The 25000-nt window shown below is 53.9% G+C and overlaps 1 protein-coding gene across 1 annotated transcript; it reads left to right on the forward strand.

Annotated features, from left to right (window-relative positions):
- Positions 1 to 7110: 7110 nt before the first annotated feature.
- LOC102977063 (formin-like protein 3) lies at positions 7111 to 24997 on the forward strand (the record flags this gene model as incomplete). The annotated part of the gene is made up of 19 exons (XM_028487297.2): positions 7111 to 7649; positions 9634 to 9714; positions 9991 to 10067; positions 13235 to 13318; positions 16087 to 16239; positions 17457 to 17565; positions 17755 to 17831; positions 18184 to 18277; positions 19403 to 19477; positions 20058 to 20168; positions 20465 to 20614; positions 21046 to 21147; positions 22140 to 22419; positions 22875 to 22943; positions 23037 to 23161; positions 23361 to 23563; positions 24352 to 24586; positions 24729 to 24797; positions 24926 to 24997. Coding segments are annotated over exons 1-19 (2244 nt in total), but the record flags the coding sequence as incomplete, so codon positions are not given.
- Positions 24998 to 25000: the final 3 nt, after the last annotated feature.

Genomic DNA, 25000 nt, shown 5'->3' on the forward strand with positions numbered 1-25000 from the left:
TTGAACAACAAGGGCCTATCCGATGGTGGCAGTGGGAATGGAAGGGAAGGGAAGGTATGGATGAGAGACCCTGGGAAGGACACGCCCTGGGTCCTAGTGGGAATGGGCCGTGGTCTGAGGAGAGAGAAGAAGATGCCTTTTGTAGGATGTTACCCTAGAAATGTTGTGTCCTCTGTGAGGTAGCGCTGCTTATTAGGTCTCCCCTGGCGGGAGGGCAGAATGTCATGAAGAGAAGGGTCGACCTTGGTTGGCTACCGGGATAATGTGAGGCTCTGCCCCAAGACTCCTTAGCTTTGGAAAGCCAGCTGCCCCTAGCAGAATAGTTTCCATTCTGCGTAACTGGGGACTGTGTGGGTCTGGCTAACCGCGAGGAGGGGCTGAGGAGCCAGCAGATAGATCAAGTTGCTGTGGCAGTGACTTTTTAAGCCGGGGCTTGGGGCCCCTAGCTAACAAAAGTCCTTCTATCCGAGGCTGTGTGCTTCTTGACTGAGTAGGGCAGAAAGGTGTCCTTAGCCAGGGCCAGGTTACCTGCCAAGGTTACCTGATGTCAGGTGTGAGGCCAACAGCGTGGCAGAGGGTAGAGCTGGGGGGCTTTGCTGGCACTGGGCACATGACCAACTTCCTGTGCCGGCTCAGGATCCGACGCAGGAGTGTTCCAGGGTGAAGAAGAGGCCTCGGGGGGGTATAGTTGTATTTGGATAAAGCCACCTCTTTGTTTGATAGATGCTGGCCTTCTAGGACCTCTCCTTTACCCGACTTCCCCGGTGTGAGTTGCAGAGCTCAGCCTGAGACATCTGGCGAATCCATCTGTTTTTCCTCCAGGCTGCTCAGGGACTTGGCCTGTAACTGCTCAGCAAGTCATTTCTGGTTATAGAGTCATCAGTGACCACAGAAGCACGTTCTCCAGACAGGACTCTGAAATCTGGCTTTTCCCTGGCAGCTTGTCCCCAAAGTGATAGCTTCAAGTAAACAAAACCAGAAAGCCAGACCTAAGCCATTACAGACACTTAAGTCAAGGAGAACCCACTTTTCTGATGTCTTTTGTCATAGGTACCCTAGCAACTTTCCCTTAAGTCTAGTAGGGTAGCTTAGGCCTTGAGGAAACCGTGTGTGTGGCTAGAGCTGTGTCACACCCATGAGCCCCTGTGCGTGGGCTGCAGATGGAGGGAGGTGAGGAGGGAGGGGGAGCTGCACCACTGAGGCTGTGGGGTTTGGTAGCACCAGGGCAGGAAGCCTCGAGTCCAGGGAGGTGACTGCTGCTGTCCACCCCTTCCTATTCTTGAAGTGTTCATCCCACTCCATCATGGGCAGGGCTACCTCTTCCTCCAGCCAAGTGTCATGAACTGTTCTTGTGATTTCCTTTCTGCTGCAGGATACAGTTCTTCTCCCAGAGCCTTTCCCAGTTGGCTCAGGCTCATTCCAGACTCTGTCTCAAGTTATCTTCTCCAAACCTGAACTCTGAAAAGAAGGATGGGAGGGAGGAAGGCGAGGAGAGCCGTCCTGAGCTTCGTCTCCCAGGTTGGCAGCAAAAGCCAGGCTTGGGCTCGGTCTGTGGGAGCTGCAGTGAGACCTGGCCACCGACCTGGTCTGCTTCCTCCCCTGCACTACTCCCGCCAGTCATGGGGCTTGGGGAAGGTGTGGGTGTTTGCAGGCACTGCTGTGCTTCCCATGTCTGGACCTTCTTAATTTCGGCTCTTGGACCTTTGACCAAACTCTGATTTTTTTGGTTTCCTTTTGCCAGGATTGTACTTCTGGGGGGCAGTTAGGAGGAGCTGTGCTGAAACAACGAGATAAACAAACAGTGACGCAGAGGCGGCGGCAGCGTAAGCAACAGGCTGGGCCTGCCGTCTGGGCCAGCTGGGTGGAGAAGGACTCCCGCCCTGCACACTGGCCAGCTGGCTTGTGTTAAAGCGCTGGCTGAAAATAACTCTCATTGTCTGAGAGCTGCTACTGCGCAGGGCTGGCAGGTCTGGCTGTGGCCGCCAAGGGGGCCGAGGCAGCAGGGGCCGGTACCTCCCACCTCCTTGGGCTCTTGCCCTTTGGGAGCAGTGCCCAGCTGGCCACAGCTGCGTCTACTGCCCACCAGGAGAGACACGTGGAGAGGAGGCCGGGCCACTCCTAACACTCTGTCCTTTTGGTGGCTGGGCATAGCCCTTTGTGCCCAGTGTTGCCTGTTTCGCCATTGACTTGGGGGCATGAGATGTGAGGGGATCCTGTCCTGGCAGGAACACAGGGTGGGAACGCAGGGCTCCAGCTGCTCCTACAGCAGTCTCCTGGACTCCCAAACCTGGGACCTCACCGCATTCTCCTCTGCCATCTGTATAATGGGCTGATCTGTGGATGCCCGAGAGGCTTTGCTGGCCGCTGTGACCCGGAGCTGGGGCTCAGCAGCATGTAGTGCCCGGGACAGTGCCTCATTTCATCTCTGGGGAAGTTCTAGACTCAGCTTCCCAGGGCTCCCCACCCCCGTGGGCTGAGCCTGGCAGGTGGGGCTGCCACACTGGGGAGAAGTGGCCAGCCGTAGGGGACTTGGTGGGGAGGTGGTTCGGAGAGGGAAGACATCAAGAAAACCACCAGCTCACATTCTGTATTTGCTCAAAATAGACAGCCCTTGCCTGCCTTCCCTCAAGCCTCCAGAATCCCCTTCACAGGAAAGTTTCAGACATCTCTCTCCCTCTCCTCAGAGGAGCTATGCCATTTTTGTCTCTATTCCTGAGATTTATTATGATTGACTGGGACCAATAGAAGCAGCTGGGAATTTTGGGTGGTTCCTATTTCTGTTTGTTGGGTTTTCCCCAGGCCTGGCCCAAGGAGACTGACAGAGGCAGGGGTGAGTCCCAGCACAGAAGCCACAGCTTTGAAGGAAACTCCAACCCTACCGGCATTTCCCTTCCCCTGCAGTGGGAAGGAAACGAGGAGGGGCTAACTGACAGGGGGTGCAGAGCAGGAAAGGGAAAGGAACCTCTGCGACTAGAGCCACCTCCCTCCTCCTCTGCTTCTCTGGGGCCAACAGGGGTCCGGTGGGGAATCACCTCCCTCCTCCTCTGCTTCTCTGGGGCCAACAGGGGTCCAGTGGGGGGCCAACAGGGGTCTGGTGGGGAACCACCTCCCTCCTCCTCTGCTTCTCTGGGGCCAACAGGGGTCCAGTGGGGAGTAAGGAAGCCTCGCTGGGGGGACTGGGCCCTTTTGCTCCCGCAGAGCCCAGGTAGGGGTTGGCCCCTGAGCAGGGCACTCTGCCTGGCCGCAAACTGGCAGTAAACCGGAGCGGCCTTGCCGGAGAAGCATCAGATCCACCCCTTTCTGCTTCTTCCTGTTGTAGGTTTTTATTATTAGACTTCTGGCTGGTCCCCTCTGATTTAGGGATCAGTCCCGGAGTTGCTTTCAGTCTGAGTTCCTCTTCCCCCTCTCTTCCCATCTCCCTGGGGTCTCCCCTTCCCTCCCCAAGGATGGTGGTATTTCATTGCCTCCTAGGCTTAGAGGAAACCAGAGAGTGATCAAAGGAGGGGTAAGGAATTGCTCTGTCCCCACAGTGTGGAGAAGCAGTCCTGAAGGAGGAGGGACAGAGGCAGAGATAGAGGGACAATCCAGGAGCAAGAGGGCAGGTCCTTGGGATGTCAGAACATTACTCAGGGTTTCTAGGAAGAGCGGGGAGGGAACTATGTGTTCCAGACACATACAGACCCAAAGTATTTATCATTTAATCCTCATAAAACCCTGTGAAGTCGTGAGATTATCTCCATTTTATGGATGAGCTCACTGAGGTTCTGTGACTGAAGAGCCCGAAGTTGATCTTGGGCTCTCTGATTCCACCTTCAGTGCCCCCTGCTCTGAGACAGCTGAACCTCCTTTCTGTTCAGCAAGGATCTCAGTGAGGAGTTAGCAAGAACGCAGCCCAGCTTCTGCCTCAAGAGAGCCTGAGGTCTCTGCGGAACCACAGCAGGAAAATGTCAAGGAAACAAACCTCTGACCGAGACCAGAAGGAACCATGTCAGATTTGCTCCTTGGCTGTCCCTGGAACTCAGGAAGCTGCCCTTCCTCAGGACGTTGAGCCCTGCTGGCCTCACGCACGTTTTCTGGTGGAGGCAGAAGCCCCGAAGCCCTAGTCTGGCAGGGGGAGAACTGCCAGGCCCTGGTTCTGCCCCTTAGCCAGTGGCTCCCACACCCCAGTCAGTGATGGACTTCTTGTGAGTGTTGGAGGCTGGGGAATTCCCCCACCCACCTCCTTCCCCATCACACTTCAGCCCCAAAGGAGCAGAGAAGACCACCATCACTGTCCAGAAAGTGCCACCCAGAACTCTGGCCTGGAGGATGTGGCCCTGTGGTCGGAGCTGATTCATGCTTCTGCCACCCATTTCCATACACTGGTGTCCCTCTCTCCTGGGCATCTGAAGTTTGGCCAGGTCCCTGAGGTTCCTCCTCCATGCTCTTAGGCTAGGGTTCCCAAAGGTGGTGACTCTGCTTCGTCTTTGAAGCCCTGGGGGGACGTTTTCTCACCAGTTCACCTGGTGGGGAAGTGTGAGGCCCACAGCAGCTGACAGTGGTTGGCTGAGGGAGGAAGTGGTATAGATGGGATGTGATGTCTGCCACAGTAGCGACAAGCTCCCGCCCCCGGCCCGGTCGCGTTCTTCCAAGGGAGACAACTGTTTTCTATCTTCACGGCACAGACTTGGGAGAAAGGAGAAGATGACAGTGAAGTCACCTCAGGACGCACACAGAGCCAGAACCAGGCCTGGTCTCACTTGGGCTCAGCTGGCAGCAGCCTGGCCCTAGTTAGGTGGGAGAACTTGCTCTGAGCCACCTTTGATCTTTGGGTCCCTGTTCTGTTGTGGCCTCCTGCTCCTGTCTTGTTATCCACAGAGACATGCTGAGATTGGCCCTTAGCAAAGTAACTCCAGAAAGAACATCTGGGGTTGTATTTGCCGGTCCAGCCATCCCTGCTACATCGGCAGTGGGGAGAATTCGGTTAGCCCCTCTTGCCTGCGGAAGCTCAGGCAGGTTAACAGGGCAGCAGAAACCATGGGGAGAGGTGTGAAGTGGTGGTCTCTTTCCCTTCTTTTCTTCTCTTAACCTCTTCTGTATTCCTAAATTCTTCTACTTCTAAACACTGAGCAGAGATCCCAGTGCTACTTCCTTTTTTGCACCATAGTGACCCTGTTTCCAGCAAGGAGCTGGGTCCAGAGCTCAGAATCGGGACGTCTTAACCATAGGTTTACCATCAACTTACTCTCCCCTCAGTGCCTGTCACAGGGTTAGACATTATTGGAGGTTGGAGATCGTATGAATAGATACAGTCCTTTAGGAGCTAGATGAGCATACAACTGGCTTAATAGTATGTATGTAAATAAATGCATAATAAATAGATACATGTAACAGAAATAAATGATGTTTAAGGATTTTCTTTTAGTTTCTTAGAAAATGGAGGCCCCACTCCCAGGATACTCCTGCTGCTTTTGGAATAATGAAGGGCCTGTGTGACTCCTTGGGATCCCGGGCGCACACGATTCATGTTCCCAGGGATGAGGATGTCAAGGAGTGGGCAGAGGTAAACCAAGTGGTCATGCTTCGTTTACCCAGGAGTTAAGAGCTGAACTTGGAGCAGTAGGTAAAGGAGAGAAAGATGAGAGGAAGGCCTTCCAGGTGGCCTGAGTGTGCTGAGGGAAGAGGCCAGATTTGTGGGTAGTCACGTGTGTCATCAGACAGCTCTGATACTTCAGGTAGGAGATCATATCTGATTCAGGAGTTGGGGGTGGGGTGCAGGTGAGTGATCTGCCTTTGGAGGCAAGGGCTGTGACCTGCCACCAAGGCAGCCGCCGGACTGGTTAAAGGAGGGCCTTGGCTGGACGGGGGTAAAAAGGGAGGGGAAGGTAGGGCTGCTGGTCTGGGTGGAGCTCGCCCATGGATGCCTTGGCTTTTACTCACTTACACTTGTATTCATTTATTCACTCAGCAAACAGTAGTGAACAAAATAAAATGACTCCTGGTCTGTCCTGTACTCTAGGTTAGAGTGTCTCAACGAGGGGTTGGGACACTTTACTGTGTCTTAAATAATTGGGAGCTGTGTCATAAGTAATTGATACTAATAATTAAGTCCTGAAATTTTGTAAATTATTTCCTTAAAAATTTGAGCAGTTACCTTTATGTTAGTGTTCTACTCATTCACTTGTATCCTGATATGAGGGAAAGGGATAGACTTGTGGCATCTACAAGTGGTAGGCTGTGGGTGGCTCAGGATTCACCTGTGGGCACATGTGGTGCAGGAAGCCCGCTCAGCTCTCAGACCGTGGTGGGAAATCGATTGAAGGTTGCCACTTTAGACTGGTAGCTTTCAAACCTTTTTGCCCGGTCCCATGTTAAGAAACACATTTTACAGTGTGATCTGTGTGTGTGTGTGTGTGTGTGTGTGTGTGTGTGTGTGTGTGTGTGTCTGTGTATACATAACATATAAAAAGAAGCATGTGTGTGTGTGTGTCTGTGTATGTGTGTCTGTGTCTGTGTATACATAACATATAAAAAGAAGCAAAACTTCTTGAAACTTTTTAAATTTTATTATACTTATCTATTTTTGGCTGTGTTGGGTCTTCGTTGCTGCACGTGGGACTTTTCTCTAGTTGCGGTGAGCGGGGGCTACTCTTTGTTGCAGTGCACGGGCCTCTCATTGTGATGGCTTCTCTTGGAGCATGGGCTTCTAGGCGCGCGAGCTTCAGTAGTTGCAGCACTCGGGCTCAGTAGTTGCAGTACGCAGGCCCTAGAGCGCGCAGGCTTCAGTAGTTGTGGCGCGCAGGCTCGGTAGTTGTGGCTCGCAGGCTCAGTATTTGTGGCTCACAGGCTCTAGAGCACAGGCTCAGTAGTTGTGGTGAACGGGCTTAGTTGCTCCGTGGCATGTGGGATCTTCCTGGACCGGGGATCGAACCTGCGTCCCCTCCACTGGCAGGTGGATTCTTAACCACTGCGCCACCAGGGAAGTCCGTGAAACATTATTTATACTTCCTACTTGCAATGAATTCTTGTATCTTCAATCCTATTCTATTTTAATCTGTTCATTTTCTTTTTTAAAATTTAATTTTATTTAGAAAAAATTTTTATTGGAGTATAGTTGATTTACAATGTCGTGTTAGTTTCAGGTGTACAGCAAAGTGAATCAGTTATAAATACACATATATCCACTCTTTTTTTTTTTAAATTCTTTTCTCATATAGGCCATTACAGAGTATTGAGTAGAGTTCCCTGTGCTATACAGCCAGTTCTTACTAGTTATCTATTTTATGTATAGTAGTGTGTATATGTCAGTCCCAATCTCCCAGTTTATCCCTCTCCCGCCACCCCCTGATAACCAATCTGTTCATTTTCATTTAAAATAAAGTTACTCTTGACTGACTAAATTGATTCCACAACCTGTGGTTTGGAAAACATTGCTCAACCAAGCTGAAGCAAATATGAAGGGGAAGCAGGAGGATGGCCATGCCTCTCTGAGCCTTCCTTATCAGCCACAGAGTGTCAGGGTGAAGCCTGAGGGACCAGGCCTAAGCGAAACCTGTCAGCCCTGTTGACTCAGGTTCTCTCCTCAGAGCTCCATGAACCTGCCTCCTGACAAAGCCCGGCTCCTGCGGCAGTATGACAACGAGAAGAAGTGGGATCTGATCTGTGACCAGGTACGGGGTTTGCGGTGGGTCCGGAAGTGGGGGTGTGTCTTGAGCTGGACGAGGCAGCAGGACCGTGGGCATTGACTGCAGCTCTGGGGTTCCTTGAGGAACCCTGGCCTGGGCGTGGCCTCAGTCCATGCTTACTTCCTGTTCCAAAACGCCTCTCCTAACAGAGACAGGGCTGGTAGGCCAAGTTCCCCTCTAGCTGCCACAAAGCACTGTCTTGATTTCTTCCCAGTGAGCAGCAGCCTCAAGGAGGTTTGTGTAGGTCTGAGGTATAGGGTGTGCTATGGAGGAGTTTGGTGTTTTTCCCAGCAGAGCTTGTTTCTGCCTTTCCCCAGGGTGAGGGCTGTCCCTGGCTGGGAAATCCAAAGCACCATTTTTCTGTCACTCTGCTCCAGACCTGGCAAATAGCAGGATTTTCCCCATTATTTACAGGCCTCTAGAAATGAGAAGCCCCAGTCCTCTAGTCTTCTGTTCCCAAATCTCAGAACATGAGGATTGGAAGCTCTCCCTACATGAAAGTGTTTAGAGCCAGAAGAGAAAATAGAGATTATCACTTAGCTCAGAATCTAAGAACTAATGCCTGCGGCCTTGCTCTTTCCCCTGCACACATTTGAAGATCACAAGTCATGAGTTTCTGAACTCAGACAGGCCTGTCTGCGCTGCTGGGAGAGTTGGCTTTTAGTTCCTTACCTCTTGGGAGGTATGGAAGCGCCTGGCACAGAGTGTAGGCAGTCTGTTTACCCAGCACTTTCTGATGGAGTTTTGTCATAAACATAATTTTTTTCAAGCCCTGAACAAAATCACAATAGCTAACATTTATTGAGTACTTATTATGGACCAAAACTCTCTTTGGAAGGCACTGTTATATTTTATGGAAGCAGAACCTGAGGCTCAGTAACTTGCCTTTCACTGGTAGGTGATGGAGCCAGGGCTCAGGCCGCCAACTCCATCTGTGCTAACTGTTGTGCTTCTCTGCTTCCCAAGTCATGCTGCTTGACCTAAGGTAGAATCATGCTTCAGAGAACCTAGTCCAGGTCGCTTCTTATCGAGGGAAGGCCCATTTCCTTGAATTCTGCATTAAGAGGAGTTGGTGAGCATGGTGAGCTCCTCCCTGGGGTTTGGAGAGCAGTAGCCCTTTGGTACTGAGTTTCTTTAATTGATACTCTCTCAGTCTTTTCTAGGTCACATAATGTCAGCTCTTTCTCAAACCTTTCCTTTTTTTTTCTTTCATTTGTTTTTAGGTTCTGTTTCCTAACATTATATCATTCTCCTGGACCCTCTCCAGCCCCTAACTCTTCAGATATCTCCGTTGTGGAGGCCCTTACAGGACCAAAATGCTTAAGAGTTTTCCTTGAGTTTTCCCTTGGGTCAGATGAGGGGGTTGGGACACAATGGGGAGCCTGTGCCCTGTGTGGAAGGGGACGGAGCAGTGATCTTGCTGAAAGCAGCCTGCAGCATTTGGGGTTGCTTGGATTGTTGGGACCTGGGACCTGGGCAAGGAGCAGAAAGTGTGTTTGCACTCCTGAGCTGTGTTAACACAGCAAAACCAGTCCAGTCCCAAGTCTGGCTCAGGGCTGAGAAAGTTGGCTTCTACAAGGCCTAGCTCCCCTCCCCTTCGCCTTCCTAACCCCTGTCCATTAGCTGGCTAGGAAGTGAACAACATTTCCCAATCACGTCTTTATTTTGGGTGCTGTTTAGAGCTATGTAATCCCCGCATCTTCTTAGCAAGGAGCAGGCTCTTAAAATAATGTTTAACGTAGAAAAATATTTTAGGCTCAGGGACTGCTAATTGAAGGAGGAGAAGATGGCAACAGATGAGAAGTAGCTGAGGCTAAGTCAAGAAGGGGAACCTATGGTTTGGGTGATGTTAAGGGCCAGGTGATAACTTTAGGAGTCCCCTCACATCAAACATTGTGAGTGCCCTACTTCCTCAACACTCCCCTCAGAACCTTGGTTGTCTGTGTACACACACGTGTTTCCCTTACAGGAACGATTCCAGGTGAAGAATCCTCCCCACACTTACATCCAGAAACTCCAGAGCTTCTTGGACCCCAGCGTAACTCGGAAGGTGAAGTGCGAGGCAGGGAGGCCCCGTTTTGCTGCCCTTTACAGTCCTGTGGGGTTTAGGGGCAAACCATTTGACTTGGGTTGGGACTGCTTCTGAGCAATGGGAGTTGGGTTTCTGTGTTCTGAGGCCATGGCCCTGGAGTGGCTGGCTAGTAACAGAGGGAAAGACTATAACTGCCCTCTTGTATGCCTTCCTTTTCCTTTACTACCCCTTTTGCTTGTATTGTAAAGTTGGCTTGGGGACCTCCATCAGTGACAGAAAATTCCATGTTTACAGAAGTTCAGGAGAAGAGTGCAGGAGTCAACCAAAGTACTGAGAGAGCTGGAGATCTCACTTCGTACCAACCACATTGGGTGAGTCAGATTTGACCATCAGAGCCTTTTCACCTGGCCTCTTAGGACCTGGTGTCCACTGAGGATAGTTTGCCTATTTCATCTCCCTGCCATGGGGCAGATTTGCCTCTTGAATGGCTTTTATTTCCCCAGAGAGCTTCAGACTGTTCCTTTTCTGGCTTTTCTCCCCCTCAGCTCTGCCAGCTGCTGACTGGATGCTGCTGGCAAGCTTGGGGCCTCTCCAGGGGTCCTCAGCCTGTGGCTTTGAGTGGAAGACATTCCCGTAGCAGCTGAGACTGGAGTCTGCCTGTGGCCTGGGGCTGGGCCAAGGGAGGCCCAGAGAAGGCTGGGATGGAGGAGTGTGTTGCATTGGGTAGCTGAGACCTACCTAGTTCATGGACTGTTTGGTGCCCAGAAGATTAGTTGCTTGATTATAAGACAATTTTAGTTCATGAGCAGAAGCAGCTTCCTGAAGTACTGGGAAAGATCTAAGGCAGTGGGGCAGGAGCTGAACATCTTCCGTATTCACTGACCAGGGTACTGCCAACCCATTGACGGGGCCCCTAGAAACTACATGAGTCTTTTTTGCCAGAGAAGTGGGGAATCAGGACCTGCTGGACAGACAGAGGGCTAATGCGTGAGATACAGTGAAAGATGGCTATGGTCTCAGTTTTATAAAACCGTAACCAGCCAGAGTAAATATAGTGAAAGTGAGAGAGAGAGAGAGAGAGAGAGTGTGTGATGGAGAGAGAGAGAGAGAGAGAGAGAGTGTGTGTGTGTGTATGTACACAACGGACAGTGAGGGACACCTGATGGAGAAGTGCAGGCAGGGCTACAGGCCTGACTGAGGGGCCTGGCACGAACATTGAGAGTTTACACAAGTGAGAAGTCGAGCCTGGGTTCCGGGTGGAGGTTTCTGGGCAGGTTTCAGCCCCAGGGTCCTGGGCTTCCTGAGAGCAGGGGTAGAAAGAGCCAAACGACATCATGTGCCTTCCCCTCCTGTCCCCTCCGCAGGCTGAGGCTGCCTGGGGTTCTTACGAGGCTACCTGTATGCAGCCAGCTGCCTCAGCAACAGTTGTAGGGGAAATGGCACAGGAAAGAACAGGAAAGGGACAGTTCCTGGCCTCAGTAGCTGTGCTTGATGGCCAGAGTTGGCTTTCACACCTCATCTGTGAACCAGACATTGAGAACTGACCTGCTTGGAAATGTGTAACTAAGCCTTCACCTTTATTTGGTGAAGCTCACAGAAGGAAAAACTGCAGAGCCTCATCAGCTACCCGACGTGAGAAAGTAAGAGTGACACAGATGGCAGCTCCAGACGCCATCTACCACCCTGCATTGCTCCACAGGGCCTTTACCCCTCCCCACTCTCTTCTCTCTCAGGCCCTCCTGTCTTCCTTATGAAGTCCTGCTACGTGAGGATGGGGGTCTGCTTTTCTCAGGAGAGGGCCACAGAGCGGTGCGGGGCAGTCCCCTCTGCCTGCCCCTTCTACCTGGTGCCATCCCCCCTGGCCATTGGCCAGGAGCCGGGGCCAGAGCAGCATGGTTCCCAGGCCCAGGCCTCTTGGCAGTTGGCACACAAGCTAGAGGTCTGGACCTGGTCCTTGGTTCCCAGGAGCAGCTTAGTGTCTGGCATTTTAGGAGCTCCTGTCATCCGGACTGTGACTTCTCTGGGAGAGTTACGTGGGAGGGCCGGATACGTCCCGGATTTTGGGGCAGGAAGAGTTTGTCAGGCTGTCAGGCTGGGGTGTGGGTGCTTCAGGGCAGCAGGAGCCCAGGGCAAGGTAGGGAGAGGAGGATCCTGCTTCAGCAGCAGCCCGATCAGCCCCAGGCCTGCAAAGATGGGAACTTGGGCCTGGAGTGGGCGGGCTGGGAAGTAGGATTCCAGAGCCTCGCCTGCTCCTCCTCTCCCCGGTTTGTATTGGTTTGCGGCTTTGCCTAAGTGCCCTTTAACCTCTCCTCAAAGTGTCAAGATCCCGAAAATAGCAGTGTAGACTCAGACAGGAAATGAGAAGGGGGTGGGGAGCTGGAGCGCAGACAGACAGGAAACGGGAGGCCTGTCGGCCCCCAGAGAGGAAGCTAACTTCAGGCAGCTCCGGTGTCAGTCAGCCTCAGCCAGAGCCTGCTGCCAGATCTTAGCCGGGCCTGGTGCTCTGGCCCGGCCTCTCTCTGTAGCCCGGGGTGTGGCCATCAAACATGGCGCTGGTGTTCCAGCTGTGGGGGAGAAGCAGCCTTGCAGGGCTCTTTGGCGCAGCTGGCCTAGAAGGACACCTGGACGCTCGGAGGGAACAGAGCACAGGAGAGTCAGGGTTCATCCTGAGAGTTTTATGTCTCTCTGGGTCCTGTATGTCTATAGGACAGGAATGAGCCTGTCCTGTAACAGTCCTGGGACTCGCTCCTGACTTTCCTCCCAGGGATGTCTGAGTTCAAAAGGCCTGAAGGCAGAAGGGTGAACATGCTCCGGTCCACTGTCTTTAGGGTGCCTAGTTGTCTTCCCTCCTGCCTCCCTGGTTCACCCTCTTAGTGGCCAGAGCCATTCTGGGGTTACTTGTGTTCCTGACTGTCCCCGCATCCTTTTCCTATTCTGCCAGACTCACCCTGACAAAACACTGAAGTCCACGTACCCCTCTGCTCACTACTTCCCAAAATACCTTTCCTTGAACTTGGTAGAGAGCCTTTTGGCCCAATATGCCTCTGTTCCAGACTCTCTTTGACCCTCCCTGCCTGTCTTTTAACTGAGACTTCGGTCAAGTCGGGGACCTGCTGGCTTCTGTCAGGAACAGCTCTGCACAAGGGCTACAGTAAATGCTCTGTCTAACCCTCAATTCCTCCCAGGAACGTGGCATCAGGACGGTGCGCCCAGCCACGTGCTGGACACCAGAGACCTAGAAAGTGATTGAGTGGGGCCCTAGCCCTTGAGGAGGGGGCTTCTGAAAGCTGGTTTGGCTAACGTGGTGTTGGAAGGCCTGTACCCTTCCTCATCCCTGGCTCTCCCGCCTAGGGGCAGTCCAGGCCGGTGACGTGACCATGGCTGGGTCTGCCCCAGGCTTTGATCTTCAGAATTCTCCCAGCCTGGTGCTGAGTTCCAGAGGATGCCGGAGGGGGTATCATTTTGTCAGAGACACCTTTTCCTCCTCCTCCTCAATCCACTTTAGCAGACCCCTCCACTGTGTTTCCTTTATCTGCAGGTGGGTGCGGGAGTTTCTGAATGATGAAAACAAAGGCCTGGATGTGCTGGTGGATTACCTGTCATTTGCCCAATGTTCCGTCATGTGAGTACCACCTGGGACTAGGGTTGGGGAACGGTGAGGAAGGACATGGTCCCGTTCTGCTTTGACGAGAAAGGGTGAGCTTGCAGTAGTGAAGATGGGAATGAGAACCCCAGGCGGGAGGGGAGGGCCCAGGCAGCAGCGTGGGAGTGGACAGGCGGCCAAGGGGCTGTCTGAAATCAGTGAAGAATGCCAGGTGGCTGGAGTAGAAGGTGCATTTTGGGGAGCAGGAGGAGAGATGTGGAAAGGGAGCTCAGAATCTGAGCCCAGAGGATCCAGGCCCCATGCTGGGAGCCATCCAAGGAAATGTCCTGGCTTCTGGGAGAGATGCCCTGGGGGATTCGTTTGCTTTGGGAGAGCTAAGTCTTCAAGAAGCAACTTTGGGTCTCCAGTTGTGAGAGGGTTACTCCAGGTCACCCCAGGAGCAGTGAGCATGACCTTTGACGCAGACTGAAAGTGAAGCATTCAGGAGCCTTTTTCAAGCAGGTGGGGGGTTTGGAGGCAGCTGGAAGTGCATTAGCGCAGAGGAGAAGGCAGTGTGGGGTAGTGGAAGGAATGAGGGCTTTCGAGTTAAGACAAAGCCCAAAGCTGGGTGTGGGTCTCTTCTGTCCTTTACTGTCTGCGTGACCTCAGGCAAGTTTGCTGAGGGCCTCTTATGTAAGAGGAGATCCATATTCCAGGGTTGCCGTAAGGATTAGATGATAATGTGTGTAAAGCAGTTGTAGTATTTGGAACATAGTCTATACTGTGGTAGCCGCTTTTAATTCGTTAATTGTTATTATTTAGGGTGTTGTTCCCTACCATAATTACCTAAATATATGGAAAGAGGGATTATATATATTGATCGTTCGTGGCGTGGCCAACACATTCAGACTTAGACCCAAGACTTACGTCAGCCCTCGGGTGGCTGACCATCCCGGTTTGCCCATGACTTTCCCAAGTGTTAGCGCTGAAAGTCCCGCGTCCTGGGGAACTCCCTCAGTTCTGGGACTCAGCCCCAGCCTCGACTTCCACTTTTCTTTCTACTGTCCTTGCCCCTGGGCTGTTCTCCTTCCTCAGCAGGTTTTCACCCTCAACTCCTTAGGGTTTCGAACTAATGCCTCTCCTGGGTTTGCCCTTTGTCATTTTTTGCAGGTCATCCCCTGTTAAAACCAAGAGTGGCCCACTCCCCATTCCTGTCCCTACAGAAGTCAAGCCTCATGATCCTCCTATCCCTTAAAAGAAACTCACTCTTTTTATAGAAAGAAATGAAAAACATTGGCTGAAGCGATTTTTTTTTAATTCAGAGCTTTTATAGAAAAAGATGTAGATTATTTTTCCAAATAAGCATATCCTATTTCAAAAGCAAACAAATTCCAGCTGCTTGAAACCAAAATACACTGGAACCTCAGTACTGTAGTGTCCACAGCAGTACCTTTGACTGTGTTTTTAAAAGAAAGACTCGGAGCAGGTGAGGTAAGAGTGTGTGTTTTGGGAAGGGTTGAGGGGAAAAGAGCAAAGCCAGATAGAGTTTGAGTGAAGGCACTTATTTGTAAACTGCACCTCCCACCTCTGGGGAATACTGTTATTCACGGAGGGAAACCACTGGCAAGTGGTTTCCCTGTCCGGGAGACTCCTCTGATGTCTGCTTGAGAGCCCCGTTAAGCATCTGATCGTCAGGATCCTGAAGTCTGCTTCTGCTTCCTTGGGAACACTCAGGCATCTGCAGATACCGCTTCCTATTTCAGAAAGCCTCGGCCTCTGTGCCTTTGACCCTGGGGCTGTGTGTGTCTGAGCAGAAGGCTCCTTGGGGGAAGAGCCTGTAGGAAATGCTTGCTCAGTCCTGGGTGACCTACTGGGGGAAGAGGACAGGAAAGAGGAGTGGGGCTTGTTTCTCAGAGGGGGTAGATCCCGATGTGGGGATATGTAAAGGAGAAGGCCTTGCGGGTTTGTGATCTTGAGCTGTCCTCCTTGCCCTGGCTACGCTCCCAAACTGCTAATGGTGGGAGATGTCTGGTCCCAGAAGCAGGAAGTGACGTAGAAACCATCTCAGCTCCTGTGGGGACTAAGGACCCTGGTTCACACCCTCGACCTGTGATTTCTTCCCCGAGGGAAGCCGAAGCCCAGGGAGCCTCTAAACCAGAAAAACCTAGAAGCCTCAAGTAGAACCATGGAAAGAAAACCCGGTCATTAAAACCCAGTGCTAGGAAGAGACCATGGTGCTTTTCCTGAACACAGAGGCCTGTCCCACTCTGGGTTTCTCGGGACCCCCATTCTCCTCCACTCAGACCTGGCCTTGTGAACCTAGTCCAGAACTACCCGGGCCCCACCCTCAGGGCACTGAGAGGCCCCTTTGGCTGCTGCCATTTGCCCCCTAGTAATCCCTTCAGTTGGCCTGTTCCCCACCACTGCTCTGCAGGGCAGATTCTCCAAGGGGAGCGGCAGCTTCTCTGAGATGTCCCCTCTGTGGCTGGGAGTGCAGAAAGACTGCCAGCTCCCCGCATCCCTTCGGGCCCATGGGGAGGTGACTCCTGGAGGCCAGTGGGGGGGCAGCGGCTGGCCTTGGTCAGCACCCGCATCTCCTCAGACCCCCCTCCTGGTTGCTGCCGGTGACTCCTCTGCCCTACTCGGCCCTCCTGACCAGGGTTGGTTCTCTGCTGCCCAATTCCGCTTTCTCTTCTGCTGCCCTTGCTTCTTGTTGCCCCAGACGTCTAAAGGGCGGGGGTGGGCTCGCCAGGCGGCTTGGCACTGAATTTCTCCTGTGTGTGCGCTTGTGTCCTTTCCTGCTCCAGGTTTGACTTTGAGGCTCTGGAGAGTGGTGACGATGGTGCATTTGACAAGCTCCGGTCCTGGAGCAGGTCCATTGAGGACCTGCAGCCACCCAGCGCCCTGTCAGCCCCCTTCACCAACAGCCTCGCTCGCTCTGCGCGCCAGTCTGTGCTCCGGTATGTGTGCTCTCGCTCTGCCCGCCTGCCTCCCACCCTCGTTCCCCGTCCAGGTCTTGGGTGACAGCGGTGAGTGCTCACGCTCCTCCCTTCACTCTTGCTTCCAGGCTCAGCTCTCTTGCCCTCTGCCTGCCAGTCTGTCTCTGGTCTGTCCTCTCTGTCTCCTTGACTCTGCCCAGCGATCTGTCCTGGGTAAGTACATCACCCTCGGCTGTGCCCACCCCATCTGGGGTTCCAGCCCTCCCCTCTCCTCTCCCCGTCTCTGGGGGCCCCTCCGTTCATCCTTCTCACTCTGCCCTTCCTCCAGGCCTCTGGGCAGGGCTTGTCCTCACCCAGCTCCTTAGTCTTCACCAGCTGGTCCAGCACCTGCCCTCATGTCTGTTTCCCTCTGCTCTGCACGCAGCCCCATCCGCTGCCCGGAGACCAGCTCCCACCCAACCTGATGCTGCTCACCTTCCCTTCACTTCTTCCTTTAGGCCTTTTTTTTTCCTCCAAGGCTGCAGCGTGTTCATTTGTCTGTAGTACCTGAAGAGCCATCCTGCCCGGAGGCAGGTGGACGGACCAGATGATTTCTGAGAGCCCCTCCTACAGAGGGAGGCTTTCCTTTGGGTCCTGTGGCCCTTTCCATGGCCTCTGTCTCTCAGCCATGCTTTTCTCCTAGTCTTCTTTGGGTTTTGCCCATTCTAGTCATGCACGAGCAGATACCACTTGTGTTTCCTTTTTTTTCCATGAAACATCACTAGGGGCAAAGTCAGATGTAGTCCCTAGCCCTTCTATAGCCTTTGGGGTCTGCTCTGTCTTTTCTAGGACATAGACGTGGGATGGGAGCTAAGATGCCCCTGCCCCAGGGAATGTGTTGAAGATGCAGTGACTAGAAGGAAGAGGAAGGATGGCTCAAATGAATGTCTCCTGGACCCATCTTGAGGTCTAGGAAGGCCTACACACCTCGTTGTTGTATTTTGGAGGACGTCTGGGCTTAGGATGGTTTGGGCACTGGTTGTAATGCTGGGATCCTGGATAGTTACCTGACAAAGACCTTTTCCAGGGAGGTGAAAACAATGGAGCGCCCTGCCCCCTGCATCTGCACCCCCTGCATCTCTCCGGGCTGCTGGTGCAAGGTCCTCCATCCCCCTTTTCTTCTGCTGCTGAGGGGCAGCCTGCTGTCTGGGTGATGGCAAGTGCTTCCAGACCCTTCACCAGCAGCCCCTCTCCCCCAGGTATAGCACTCTCCCTGGGCGCAGGGCGCTGAAGAACTCCCGCCTGGTGAGCCAGAAGGATGACGTCCACGTCTGTATCCTTTGTCTCAGAGCCATCATGAACTATCAGGTAAGGCGACAGCACTAGCCACGGGTGCTCTGCCTCTTCTGCCTCATCTCCCACACCAGGAGAGCTAGGAAGGCACCAGCTTGTAAAAGACAAGTTTGCTGGGGGGTCTGCAGTCAGGGAGCTCCGGCTGGGATCTGTCTTCCCCACCGTCATGGTCTCCCCTCCTTCTGTCCTTTCCCCTTGCTACAGTATGGATTCAACCTGGTCATGTCCCACCCTCACGCTGTCAATGAGATTGCGCTCAGCCTCAACAACAAGAATCCAAGGTGAGTTCCTTCCCTCCCCTTTCCTCCCCACTCTGCCCAGGACTCTGGAGAACTGGGCTGCACTTGTCCCTGCCAAGAAGTCCTGCCTGGCCTCGGGTCCTGTGGCCTAGGTCAGCGCCTTGGTTTGGCCCCTCACCTCTGCTGGAGGAGGAGTATTCTGCTCTCCTCTGGTCTAAACAGCTTAGGGAGGGAGAAAGCCTGCCTTCCCCTGCCTTCTTTCCCAAACCCACCCTCTCCCTCACCCCCGAGGCTGTCTCTACTCTCTTGGAAGGACTCACCCAGTTGTGGAAGTGAGCTGTGTGGTGGCCAGGGTCAGGGACTAGGGTGTTAATCTTCATTCTCCACCCCTTAGGACCAAAGCACTTGTCTTAGAGCTCCTGGCAGCCGTGTGTTTGGTACGGGGAGGTCACGAAATCATTCTTGCTGCCTTTGACAATTTCAAAGAGGTCAGTTTCCTATACCCGTGTGCGTGTGTGCGTGCGTGCGTGTGTGCGTGTGCGTGCGCGCGCGCGCGCGCGCGTGTGTGTGTGTGTGTGTGTTTGGCGGGGAGGAGGTGTGAGCCAGGTAGGTAAGCACCCTTTCCTGTGATCTCACACATCCTAGGGATTTTAACAGCCTAGTGCTTTTAGCTAGGTAGTCTGGCCCCTGCTTTTTTAAACCAAAACCAAAACTTCAGTCTTACTAGATCTTGTGTCGGGAAAGCTCCTGATTGGCCAGCGAAGGATGCCCTCACTGAGGGCTATAGTCCAGCAGTTCTAACCTGCTGTGCAGCAGAATACCTGAAGAGCCTGTGTTAAATGCGCAGACCCCTGGGAGGCCTGGCCATCTGTGCTTTAACAGGCTTCCCAGGTCGTTCTGAGGCAGTGAACCCACTGGTAGAACCCGAGGCAGTTATGTTTGTAGTGGGAGGAGAAGGCAAGCAGGGATCCTCCTGGGGTGTTGGCTGTCCGTTGGTGAGGGGAGAGGGAGCTCCTACTTGGAATTCCTCAGACTCTGGGCCTGGCTTTGAAACCCCCATCTGCTTGAACATAGGATTCCTCGACATACAGCTGCAGCTGCTGGTCCCACCTCTTCCTCCTTTTTGGAACTCTTCCCTAGCATCCTTTGTTCAAGCCAGGAAATGGCTTTTCCTCCTTGAAGCCAGAGGCTCAGAGGAGTCTCTGGACCCCTCTCAGCACAGAGGCTTTCCTGCACCCAGGCCTCTCTCCTGCATCCCCACTAGGACTTCAGCCTCCTGCCTCGGCCATGGCCTCCAACCTTCCTCCACCCTCCCTCTTTCCTTCAATAGCTCGGCAACACCAGACCCCTGTGTTTCTTCTTGGCCTACCCTCAGAGGCACCCAGAGCCCAGACTAAGGGCACACGCTTTACTGAGCTCCCTCAGGGACCCAGAGCAGATGCCAGGTCCCAGGCTTTCTTCTATCATGTCCCAAGTGACCCGTTACATAGAAAGAATTGTGGTTACACTTGGTCTGAACCAGTCCCTTTGCTGGATGTTCCTGGGAACCGGGACTCAGGGCCTTGGGTTCTGCATGGGACAGATCCTGTTACTGAGAAAGTTTGCTTGTTCAGGTATGCAAGGAGCTGCACCGCTTTGAGAAGCTGATGGAGTATTTCCGGAATGAGGACAGCAACATCGACTTCATGGTGAGGAGCTGGTCCTGGGTCAGGTGCATGCCCAGCAGGGCCGCCTACTCCTTGAGAACGGGGGCTGGGCCGACAGCGTACTTTGATGTTCTGTGTAAGACCTAGAGTGGTTCTCTACTCAGTAAATGCTCCTTGTCCACTCATTCGCTCACCCCAGAAAGCTTTTAGAAACTCCAGGACAATTTCTGTCTTGGGTCTGCCTTCTTTCCCCCTTTGTGTGGCCATACTGTCCCTGATTTGGATCCTTTCTGAGCTGCTTTCCTCTTCCCCAGCTTTTCCTCTAGCTTCACTTCCCTTCAGTCTAGGGTATACAGCTAGTAGGGTTGTCTCAAGGAATGCCTGCTAGTGTGCAAAGGAAATCAGCCAAATCCTCATTTACACCTATTTCTCATGTAATTTACTTGTTTTCATAAAATGAATATTAAGTTTGACGTTTTTTAAGTTAAAATTCTCTTATTGCTCCCTGAAAGACTTACCTTTTTTACTCCTTTTGATTATCCACCTGATGATGTTGGCTCTAACAGCCGCCTCCCCTCCATGTCTCGGCTGTCTCTGCCCCTCTGGGCTGCTCCTTCCCCAGGTGGCCTGCATGCAGTTTATCAACATCGTGGTGCACTCAGTGGAGGATATGAACTTCCGGGTCCACCTGCAGTATGAGTTTACAAAGCTGGGGCTGGAGGAGTTCCTGCAGGTGAGCTGGGCTGGAGTCCTCACGGGATGAGGCGCTTCGGGGAAGAGGACCAGCTTAGCTGTATCACAAGTTTTTCTTTTACAAGAGCCTAGTCATGGATGCTCCTGGCACCCTGCCTGTCTTCTGTGACCTGGGACTCTGGCCTTTGCGCAGAGGGCTCCTCAGTCAGTCAGCTCCACAGGGCGAGAATCTGACACGGCTACAGTAGGAGCTCCCTGGGTCCTAGGCTCTAGGAAGGGGTCATGGAGGCTGATGAGGAGGCTCCCCCAACTACTACTCTCTCTGCTTTCCCCCAGAAGTCAAGGCACACAGAGAGCGAGAAGCTGCAGGTGCAGATCCAGGCATACCTGGACAACGTGTTTGATGTGGGGGGTTTGCTGGAGGACGCCGAGACCAAGAATGTGGCCCTGGAGAAGGTGGAAGAGCTGGAGGAGCATGTGTCCCATGTAGGTGGTCCTCCTTTGCTGCCAGAACCACTGTTGAGGGTGGGGAGAGAGTGGGGACATCTGAGTCCCAGGAATCCTGAGCTAACCTACTCACCCGATTGAGCCTCAGGGGAGCCTCAGAATCCACTGGGGCTCTCTAGCGCATGCTCTGGCTGAGGCACTAGTTCATCCGCGGTGGAACACACATTGACTTCAGGACTGGGTGTGAGGTGGCCTCAGGCTTGAGAGAGGCAGGTGTGGCCATTTGCCTTGTACTATTTCATGTGGTCTCAGACCCTGGGCTCACAGGAGTGACATAGGGAAGCCACTGGGCCAAGCTGCCTTTGGGGCCCTGGGTGGAGGGGTCGGGCCTGGGTCCTGACTGGGGTTCAGACTGTGCTGAGTGCCCAGACTTTAGGGCCATCCCCAAACCTGCCCTTCTCATCCTGCAGCTCACAGAGAAGCTTCTGGACCTAGAGAATGAGAACATGATGCGTGTGGCAGAGCTAGAGAAGCAGCTGCTGCAGCGGGAGAAGGAGCTCGAGAGCATCAAGGTACCAGGTTATGTGGGGAGGGGAGCCCCTGACTGGTACTGGGTGCTGGGGCCTGGGGATCTTGCTTTTCGTTCCATGTCAGTCATGTCAAGTCCTCGAGAATCCAGATGTTAATTCACCCCTGAGGCACTCAAATGAGGGTGGGCTGATGATTTCACCCCGTGTTTTAGCTGGAGAGGGAAACTGGAGCCAGAGTGGGCCAGACACACACACAGGAGGGTGGGAGCAGGTGGGGCACCTCTGGAGCCCCTGTTTCCTCCTGTCAGCCCAGCCCCTTGCTTCTCCCTCACCCGCACCTCCACGTGCTTCCCCAGCCCAGCGTAATGAACAGGCTCAGAGTAGCCCAGGTACTTGGGGCTGCTTATTAGGATATCCACCAGCTATCCCAGATTGGAGAGCAGGGCCTCCTCACATTTCAGTGTCTTCTCTGTCCCTCACCTAACTTTTTGTTAGTTATAAAATAATGCCCCAACCCATCTCTTCTTCCACAGGAATACAATTATGCTGGCTCTGTTGAGCTCAGTACATATGTGCCAAGCCCCTGCTAAGAGTCTGAAGCGCTGAATTGGGAGTATGGAGGATACGGAGGTGGCTAAGGCAGGGTCTTGTCTGTAGGGGGCTTCCAATTGAACGACTGTACAAACCAAATGAAATGAGAGCAGGACTGAGGCACAGAGGGCTGAGAGCTGCCATAGCAGGCTGCTGGTGGGTCAAGGAGAGTTTCACAAGGGCAGCCTTCTACCTGGGCCTTGAGGGACCAGTGAGACTGGGCTGGAGCAGTGAGGAAGGACACTGCAGGGTGCCAGCCAAACAGGCTTGCTCTCCCGACCCCGCTCTTTTGTTCTGCTGCATTCCAGTTTTCCCTGGGTTTCTGCCGCTCTCTGCCTCTGAGTACCCTCCCAGAGACCCTTGGGTAGGAAGTCTCACTCCCAGGAGCATCGCCTGCTGCACCTTCAGGTGCTCTTTTCTTAATGGTGCTGTCTGCCCAATAGGAGACTTACGAGAACACGAGCCACCAGGTACACACCCTGCGGCGGCTCATTAAAGAGAAGGAGGAGGCCTTCCAGCGCCGATGCCACTTGGAGCCCACCGCCCGGGACCTAGAGTCAGTGGGCAGCGAGGCCCTGGCCCGGATAGGCCCTGAGGAACTGAATGAGGGCATGCCCCCCTCCGACCTGGACCTCTTGGCTCCGGCCCCGCCCCCCGAGGAGGCCCTACCTCTGCCTCCGCCGCCAGCTCCTCCCTTGCCCCCTCCGCCTCCCCCGTTACCAGGTAAGCAGGACCCTTACCTGGTAAAAGGAAAGAGGTGCAGCCTTATTGTGGGGCCAGACCAAAAGCCCAGTCAGCAGCATCTCCACAGGGAGAAACTGGGGATGTGGCTGGAAGGATGTAAAGTCGGGTGGGAGAGGCTGAGGGAGGGTTAGAATCCGAGGGAGGCTCAGATTACTAGGGAAGGGATGTCTACGAGCAGATGTGGATCTGTTTTAAGGAGCGTAGAGATGCCACTCCTGATTCCTCTGAAGACATCCAAGGAGAGGGCTTAGACCAAAGCAGGAGAGAGTGGGTCAGAGACAGCACGACCTGCCCCGTCAGTTAGGACCCCTGGGAGCCACCTGGGCAGGGAGTTCCTGCAGCCTCCTTCCCTGATAGTCTTTTAAGGACAGGTAGGGCGGACAGAGGGGAGTCTCTTGGCCCCTGGGTCACTGTGCTATTTCTTCTTTTCCCAGACAAGTGTCCCCCAGCCCCACCTCTCCCCGGCGCTGCTCCCTCTGTGGTGTTGACAGTAGGCCTGTCAGGTGAGTGTCGCGAGGGCTCTGGGCAGGGCTAGTGGGACCGAGGGAGTGTGTCCTTGGCTCCTGCCTCACTCACTGATCCTCCTTCCAAATTAGCCATTCGCATTAAGAAACCTATCAAGACCAAGTTCCGGCTGCCTGTCTTCAACTGGACAGCACTGAAACCCAACCAGATCAGCGGCACTGTCTTTAGCGAACTTGATGATGAGAAGATCTTGGAGGTAGCAGGGCCTGGGGCCCTCAGGGCTGGGGTTGGGAGCTGGGGACCAGGTTGCCCGTTAAGGTAGATCTCTTGGCTTTGGAAGAGCCCTCAGACTCAGCCCTCCATGTACCAGAGCTGAGCTGATGCTGGTGTGCTGCCAGCGGGTCCTCTTGTAGGATGAGGCCACAGCATGTTCCCTTCTCATCAACTCCTGCCAGGACCTGGATCTGGACAAGTTTGAAGAACTGTTCAAGACAAAAGCCCAGGGCCCTGCCCTTGACCTTATCTGCTCCAAGAACAAGACAGCACAAAAGGCTGCCAGCAAGGTGACCCTGCTGGAAGCCAATCGTGCCAAGAACCTGGCCATCACCCTCCGCAAGGCTGGCCGCTCAGCTGAGGAGATCTGCAGGGCCATCCACACGTGAGGCTCCCGCTGACCTTGCCCTGGTCCCAGCTAGTTGGTAACCCACCTAGGATCTCCACCTAGGATCCTAGCCTTCCCTGGATTCCAGGGCATTGACAGAACTCCCTCAGTCATCCAGTGGCTTGGCCAGAGCTTACTGCATCTGTGCTGTGTGCCAGGCACCGTGTGAGGTGCTGGGGAGTCAGCCCAGACCTTCATTCAAGGAGCTCCCCGTCTAAAGCACAGAGGAATAGTCCAGTAACACTGGGTGACAACACCAAGGTAGTGGAGGTACAGGCAGCTTTGGGAGAACAGGGAGGGCCAGGTAGCTGAGCCTGGTGATCAGGGAAGGCTTCCTGGAGGAGGTGATGTCTCACTCGCGACCTGAAGGATGTATATGAACTCCAGGTCAGGGCCTGGAGGGAGAGGCATGGTGCCCTGCGTACTGAAAATTGACTCTGGCTTTAGTGTAAGGAGGGGAGTAGGAGAGACAGAGTAGAGAGGCGAGCAGAAGTCTTGCAGGCTGGGCCTCCTAAGCCACGTCCAGGTGTTAAGACTTCTCCCTAGTTGCAGAGGGAAGACATTGAAGGGTTCTTAAACAGGGCATGGACTGGGACCCTAGGATTGCTACTGGTGCTGAGTAACACCAGTCCTGGAGTTACTGGAGGTGAGACAGTGAGTCCTCTGCCTCTGGCTGTGTGCTGCTCAAGACCCCACCCTCCGTCCTTGTAGGAGCTGGAAAATGAAGGGATGACAGATAATGTGGGCAAAGGCAAGACCTGAGGTGGTCCCTCCCTCCTACACAGGTTTGACCTCCAGACGCTACCCGTGGACTTCGTGGAGTGCCTGATGCGCTTCCTGCCCACAGAGGCTGAGGTGAAGCTGCTGCGGCAATACGAGCGGGAGCGGCAGCCCCTGGAGGAGCTGGCGGCCGAGGACCGCTTCATGCTGCTCTTCAGCAAGGTGGAGCGGCTGACCCAGCGAATGGCTGGCATGGCCTTCCTGGGCAACTTCCAGGACAACCTGCAGATGCTCACGCCGGTACGGCCCCCACCTGTATCATGGTTGTCTGCGGCCGGCCGCCCCTCCGCCCTTTACCTGCTGGTCCCCTCCCCTGCCAGCCCCTCCCCGACTTTGCCTTATCCCGGCATGGGGTCACTAAGCTATTCATCTTGCCTTCCAGCAACTCAACGCCATCATTGCAGCCTCTGCCTCCGTCAAGTCCTCACAGAAGCTGAAGCAGATGTTGGAGGTGGGGAGAGGTTGGGGATGGAGGTGCCGGGGGTTCCCAGGTCCTGGGTGGGGGCCTGGCGCTATACAGAGAGGAGGAAGGAGCCCTCGGGTCTTGCCCTGAGTTCCTCCCGTGCCTCTTTTGGACAGATCATACTTGCCCTGGGGAACTACATGAACAGCAGCAAGCGGGGAGCTGTGTACGGCTTCAAGCTCCAGAGCCTG

The sequence above is a fragment of the Physeter macrocephalus genome, unplaced genomic scaffold, assembly GCF_002837175.3.
Source record: "Physeter macrocephalus isolate SW-GA unplaced genomic scaffold, ASM283717v5 random_1308, whole genome shotgun sequence".
Lineage (NCBI taxonomy): Eukaryota > Metazoa > Chordata > Mammalia > Artiodactyla > Physeteridae > Physeter > Physeter macrocephalus.